Raw genomic sequence first — 7654 nt, forward strand, 5'->3', positions numbered from 1 at the left:
TCCTGCTGAGATCCCTGGTTAAGGCAGAAAATATGTTAGGGTGATGTCTTTCCTAATTTACTTTATTTCCTCAAACAAACACAAATTACAAACATCAGATTTGGGAATATTGGATTTACTTCAGTTTAGCCTTTGCTGCTCTGTTTTCCTGCTGAATTGATATTCTATCCCTCTCACACAGGGGTCGTTTTGGTGTGATCCGCGAGTGCCGGGAGAACGCCACCGGCAACCTCTTCATGGCCAAGATCGTTCCATATGAGGCAGACAACAAGCAGACAGTGCTGCAGGAATACGACATCCTCAAGTCCCTTCATCACGAGAGGATTATGGCTCTGCATGAAGCTTACGTCACACCGCGCTACCTGGTGCTTATCTCCGAGTACTGCAGTGGAAAGGAGCTGCTCCACAGCGTCATAGACAGGTGAAGCCAAACTGGAAGCTGTGTTTGCAGAAGGAATTGGTTGCTCATCTGATTTGATTAAGCAGAAACATAATATCTTAATTTCATTTGATTCATCACTGGGTACTGGCTCAAAATATTCATTCTGCAGTCACTCAACAAGCTGTTTTTCTCCCAGGTTCCGTTACTCCGAGGATGACGTGGTGACCTATGTCGTGCAGATCCTCCAGGGTCTGGACTACCTCCATACCCGACGCATCCTCCACCTCGACATCAAGCCAGAGAACATCATCGTCACCTACATGAATGTCATCAAGATCATAGACTTTGGCAGCGCTCAGATGTACAACCCTCTCTTCCTCAAGCAGTTCAGTCCTCCTATTGGAACACTGGAGTACATGTGTAAGTCCTGCTTTTTCTCAGACCTCTGGGAATCGGGGGAGTTGTGCATATTTTTTATTTTAAAACACATTAATTTAGCTATGTACACATCTGGCGTCTACTACACTAAGTCCGGTGTTGTGTATTAGTCTGAATTGGTAGAAACAGAGACTTTTGAAATGACACAAGTTCGCTTCCTGGTTGGATCTCATCATTATGACTCAACTACCAGTGCTGGGGCAAAACATTGTGCTAACACTTACATGGAACATGAACATATGTTATTGATTAAAAGAATATGAAGGAACAGTCGTTGCTGGTCTCGATCTTTTGTTGATATCTATTTATACTGATCTTGTTATTTCTGTTCTTGAGGAGGTTTATGTAACAGTAGGTGGGCGCACATAAGCTATGAAAACAGAGGAGGAATATTTAATAGAGATGCTGCACCAGCACAAAAACAATGTAAAAAATCCTAAACTATAGTTAGTGTTCTACAAAGATGAAATTACTTGTGACATAATGACTATGCATGTTCCTCCTTTCTTCTCCTTGCAGCTCCTGAGATGTTGAAAGGGGATGTGGTGGGTCCTCCAGCTGACATCTGGAGTGTGGGCGTACTGACTTTCCTCATGTGAGTCTCACTTTCACAGCTTCCACTCAGCAGCTCCTCTTTAAATAGAAATGTTCTTTAGGTGAAATGTGCCGGCTGCATTTGCATTGATATCTGGTTTCTTCAATCACAACTAACACAATGAACAAGCTGAATTGACTACTTTATTTGATTACTTTTTTCCGCAAAAAAACATTGTGCTTGCCTGTTTCTTTAAATTTGATCCCATGCACTGCCGGGTTAATTAAATTTAATACACTGAGTTGTTTTCAAACATTTGCTGCAAGTTCCAGTGTCTGAAACACAACCACACTTTCGATTGTTTAGCTTTAAGTATTTTGTTGTTGGTATTACAATAACACTGTAATAACACAATAACACTGTAATAACACTATTACATTACATAACTCAAGCAGTGGAATGAGGAACTAGAATCTGTTTTGTGATTCGGTCCGGTAGGTAGCTGACATGTCAAAATCAGAGAAAGCGCCACACTATTTTAATTTTTTGACTTGACAAATTCTCTCACTGGTTATACAGGTTGAGTGGCAGGTCTCCTTTCCTGGAAAATGATCCTCAGGAGACTGAAGCCAGGATCCAGGTGGCAAAGTTCGACCTCTCCAAACTCTACCAGAATGTGTCCCAAAGTGCCTCTCTGTTTCTCAAGAAGATCCTCTGTAGCTACCCCTGGTAAGTTTCAGTCCTTTGGCGAATTCCCATATTGACCAACATTTCTGAACAGGATCTATGGCTAGTTCCTCACTGTCTGGTCTTCAACAGGGCCCGTCCATCTATAAAGGACTGCTACAATAACGCCTGGCTCCAAGATGCCTACCTGATGCGCTTGCGTAGGCAGACTCTCACCTTTACAACCACCCGTCTCAAGGAATTCTTGGCCGACCAGCAGCGCAGGCGAGAGGAGGGGGCCACCCAGCACAAAGTTCTCCTGCGGTCCTACAAGAGCTCGACCCTAACCCCAAACGTGCCAGCCTCACCCACCACACCAGGTGCCCAGTGAAAACAGGCTTCCAAACACCAGTGGTTAGGACTGCACAAGGGGGGGGATCCTCAGAGTGAGACATGACTTTGGGGCACGAGGCGCAACGGCTCCTTAAGGTCTGAGATGTTGAACTTGTTTCAGAAGAAGAGAAAACTCTTGCAAACAGCAGTGATCTACAGAAACACTCGACTCTTTTTCTTCTTCAAGAGACATTTTTCCAAGAGAATCTAAAAGAATGATTTCATGTCAAAAGAACTCTTACAACCTAACTGCATTTTTTGTATAGTGTGGACCTTGTTCAGACAGGCAGGATGGTGTCTTCAAGGTAGTACCTGAAGGTTTGTAACTTTACAAATATTTTGGATATTCTTTTTCTTTTCATATGGTAAACTCCACACTGATTACAGGGGATACATAAATGCATTTTATAACCCGTTATGAAAGGCTGAAAATTGCTGTTATGGAGTTTTCATGTTAATGATTTAATTAAAGTACAAGTCAATCACAAGGTACAAAAAAAATACTTAGCACAACTCCAAAACAAGGTCTACTGAAACAATGATGCCTTTTCCAGCGTAGTCTCACCATAGTCTCATATTCAGAAGCCACATGTTCCATCAATGATGTCTAATTCTCTGACCTTGATTAAATGATGCTAATTATCTTCCTCCATTAACAGAGGCTGCATCCACACAAGTACATTTTCATTTGAGAGTGCATCATCTCATCACTGGTTATGCCTGGTGTCCTCAATACTTTAGAGTCCACAAACTTTGGGGCTGAATTGTTTCTGGACATAGACGCTGATTCGTCAGTCGCTGATCACATGACCCCCTTCTGGAAGAGAAAAAACAGGCATTAGCCTCGGCTACCAGTGTAGAACGCAACATGGATAATCAATTGCACGCGTTGCTGAGCCAGCTGTCATCGCTAACAGCTGTTGTGCAGTTAAAATCTGCATTTTTTACAACAATAGAACTGCTTACATGCATAGATGAGGTATTATTTAAGCAATCTGCGACTATTCTGCAACAAACAAACAAATGCCTCCTGTTTACACCTGCATGTGCATGCCCAGTGTACCTGAGTGGTCACTTGTTATATGTTTTAAGGCGCGTTAGTATGGACGGGGATTAAAACTAATACGGAGCCAAATCGCTTGTGTGGACAGAGATCGTTTTAGTTTGAAAATGACATTTTCAAACAAAAACATAGTAGTACGGATGTAGCCTTAATGTATTACATTAATATTCGCAGTGTTATCTGTGCTACCTGAGTTTTTATACTGCCACAACACCTCAGATGATGGTCAGGACTGTAGCAGCTCCAGAGAGAACTCAATGTGTTTCATTTAGACTTTATAAAACGTATATATTCAGTTGTGAAGATGCACTGGTGGGTTCTCTACAAGGGCTATTTACAAAAGGACTCTTTTTACTCAGCACAAATTTCTTCCCCAATGTGACATTAAGTGACTCCATGCAGTGCCGCCGATGTGTTGGCGCCGAGCAGACACTTGTTCCTTCAGCACAAATGAGCTAACAACCACCGCACTGGCTTCCAATTCACCATCACTCTTCCTCTCAGCCCAGTGTCGAGGATACAGCTTGATCATCCGCTCGGATCGATAGCCACAGATTTTAAATGAGGTTTACACGTTTGATGAGTCACTTCTTACTTTGACTGTACATAGAGAACTTTGCCTGAGGTCCTCATTACATGTTAGATTGTTTGGGGGGTTAGTGGAAAGGTGATTAACTTGTGAACCTACTGGTTAAATAAGGGTGTGTCTAAGTGCCCTTAAAGAGTGAGTCAGCGTAAAAATACCTTTTACATTTCATTGACAGAGAACGTTGATGAAAACATTGCTGCTCTTGTTCTACATCTATTTTTCAAATGCTAATAGCTAAGCTACTGCTTATTTTTCAAATTAGTTTTTAAATGGCACAACCTTTTAGATATATATAAGTAAGGAATTGGTTATAATTAGCAAAAAACGTTAGACAAATTATTTATTTATTATTTATTAGAGTAGCATACACCTTTATAGCTTCCTGTTCATAGACGTTTACATGGCACTATAAACAGTGATGAAACCAAATCAGTATCTGGGCAACATTACTGCCCATACAAAGCATTCAATCAGAAATCTGAGACAATCCATGCACCTCAAGGTAAAGTTTAATTTAACACACTTTCCCTTGTTCAATGCTCTATGTAAAAAATGTATTGAGGTTCCTTATCTACCTCTTCTTAAATCACATCATCATCAAGTGTGTAAATGAACAGGTTGCCTCCTTAACTGGTCGATATTAAAACCATTAGAAGAGATTCTGTTTACACACCAATTAAACACATTACATGGCCCCTTCCAGAGATAATACTGAAAACTGAAAGTTGACATGTATTGACACTTGTCCCTTGGGTAGATTAAATATGACTCAGTTGCCATTTTACATTGTATGTATTAACAACTGATTCTATATGTTGCCTTGTGCAGGCAAATTCAGTTTGCAGACCAACATGTCAGACATTAGCACACATGTCACGTGTCCTGGTTTCAACCACAGATTTGCACGCTTCCCACAGAATGTGTCATTTGACAGTAGATTAAGTTTTAAAGAATTGAGATGCAGACCCCGACGCTGAGTCTTTTGGGTGTAAAACTATGTCTTGTATCAACCTATGAGTTATTTTGTTCTGTGTATTGACTGAAGGATGTTCCTGGTAACTCTATGAAATTATTTTATTAGCTCTATATATTCTTATGCTATCGCTAGATAAATACTAACTTTTCTCTGCATCTCTCTTGTCTCTTTGGCTTTGTCGTTTTTCCTATGCAGAGTAAAGTTTATCACACAAATGAAGTTGTTTTAAACCTGAATGAAAACATGCAAGATCTGCATGATGATCAAATCCAGAATTTCTGTGCACTGTATTGACTCCGTTCTTTCAATCATACGAAATGAAACTACTTCGGCTTGTAAGCAGACAACGGGTGTTTTGAAAAGAAAAGTTGTTGAACGCTCCAAATTTTGTATTAAATTCCTATGCCGTATTTTGTGGGATGTGTTGCAGTGCCTCGTGATGGATATTAGACCCACAGAGAAAATAGTTTGGTCAACAAATTATTTTTGACTACATGAATGTGACTGCTTTGTGTGTGTTTCACAATTTGTTTATTTATTGAGTGACTGTATTTGTTACAGCTTCTGCTTTCTATTCGGTGAACTTTCTGAATCTGGCATGGACAAGGCATGACAGCTGTGAAGGCTTTTAACAATAAAGGCAATATGACAAATGTATGAATATGATGTAGCCATTTGTATCAAGTGGGTATAAAAGGTGGTTAGAAGAAAATAAGTTAGTGCTGTATTTGCTTTAGTTCGATGAAACTAAAGATATTTGAATGGACCGTGGTCACCTCAGGCTGCACCAACTCCCTCTGAATGACCCTGAAGTCAAGCAATTATCTGCTTGTTTCCACCAGGGACGACTCTCATTTCAATCCACTCCCTCCACTACTTAAACAACCACCAGAAAAAACTATTAACTGCTCCGAGGATTCTCTAGAGTGTCTGATGTGAATCCTAAATAAGGATGTGAAAATGCCTCTGGAATATTTGTTGTGTTCAGTCTTCGTTTCTGTCGTGTGTTAGAGTGTTTCCTCATATCCAAAGAAGGTGAAGGAACGTCTGGGTGAGGATTTCTTTGTCATGATGCTTGAAGAACCTACCAAGCCATCTTGTTCTCTTAGTCCCGCTGAAGTTTCCAAAGGCCCAGACAACCCAAAGGCTAAGAGAGGAACAACTATCGTGCTCAAGGCTGAAATAACTGGAGAACCACCACCTGACGTCGCCTGGCTTAAAGACATTGAAGAAGACGACAGGTAGGCGAATTCAACTCACTTGGAAAGACAATGAAATTTGAGAGCATTTTCATGAGGAAATACACAAACAATGGTGTAAATAAATGTGCTGTTGTTGTCTTTCAGGTTTTTCTTTGACGTCAGAGACACAAAGACAATCCTGACCATAAAAAATGCTCAGGTGTCTGATGCTGACAGGTATGAGGTGTTTGTGAAGAACATTCTAGGAACCGAGCAGTGCTTTGCTCGTGTGGACGTCCTCCAGTGAGGTCTCAGAGCTACACAACAACTCACCTGTTTGCTCTGACAGTGCTACCCAGTGGACAACATACTGTATGAACATCCTTTTTAAAAGCTGTACATAAAATCATGATACAAATTAAAGTTATTTTTGCTGACTGATTGTGTTTTTCTTTATTATCCACTGTGCATTGTTGCAATATTTGTTTCAGATAAAAATTTGAAACATTAGTGATGAAATGAACAAGTCTCATGTTTACAATCTGAGAGTCTCTGCCACCACCTAGCTGTGATCAGAAGAATTACAGGTCCAGGTACTGGTTATAACCGTATCCCAGCTGTGTGTGTTTACACAAGCACAAAGTCACAACAGACAGTTGTCAATATTCAAATGTCAATGATTTTGAAATCAAGATTATTTATATATATATATATATATATATATATAAATAATCTATCTCAGTCACTCAAGATAGGTTATAGTATATATATATATATACGTACATATATTGATTAGTTACACCTGTGTTTACCTTGTAGCTCATGTCAAGATGAAGGTTGTGAAAAAGTGTTTTGTATTAAGTACTATAGCTCATGCTTATCACTATCTGTCTCCATACAAATACTTTAATGAGATACAGTTCGAAAAACGTGCATCTGCGGTCAGATTTCACGAGGGGACTCTAAAACAACATTGTATACAATATAGTATTAAGTTCAAAAATAGTGAAAACAAAAAATTATTTAAGTATGAAGTGTATTGTTCATAGAAATAAAAACTGAAATGAGAATAAAATAAGCAATAAAATAAGTGATGGGACCAATATTGAACAAAAGTGCAGAGCCACCATCACAGAACTGCACTAAATATACCTGTCTCCTTGCACTGTGTACCCTGTAAAACACTCCGCTCCATATACACTTACTTCACATCATATCTGATATGTGTTAATATAAACCATATTGATATTATATATCATTTTATACAATAATATTGTCTTTTGCACACTCTGTCTACATATTCTTACACTCATAGTATATTATATTATCTATTGTATAGTCAAATACTTATATTTATACCTCTACTATATATCATATATTATATCATACTCTCTGTATATTTTTTGTATATATAAGTCTATATACACAAAT

At 39.2% G+C, this 7654-nt stretch overlaps 1 protein-coding gene across 1 annotated transcript in view; it reads left to right on the forward strand.

Moving 5' to 3' along the window:
• Window positions 1-2412, forward strand: part of spegb (striated muscle enriched protein kinase b) — a 29666-nt gene extending 27254 nt beyond the window's left edge. Inside the window, exons 37-41 of the mRNA XM_061088917.1 lie at window positions 182-421; window positions 579-802; window positions 1340-1415; window positions 1935-2084; window positions 2175-2412. Coding sequence (XP_060944900.1) covers window positions 182-421; window positions 579-802; window positions 1340-1415; window positions 1935-2084; window positions 2175-2412 — 928 coding nt within the window. The remainder of the gene's footprint in view (window positions 1-181; window positions 422-578; window positions 803-1339; window positions 1416-1934; window positions 2085-2174) is intronic.
• Window positions 2413-7654: the final 5242 nt, after the last annotated feature.

Source organism: Limanda limanda, chromosome 16 (assembly GCF_963576545.1).
Source record: "Limanda limanda chromosome 16, fLimLim1.1, whole genome shotgun sequence".
Lineage (NCBI taxonomy): Eukaryota > Metazoa > Chordata > Actinopteri > Pleuronectiformes > Pleuronectidae > Limanda > Limanda limanda.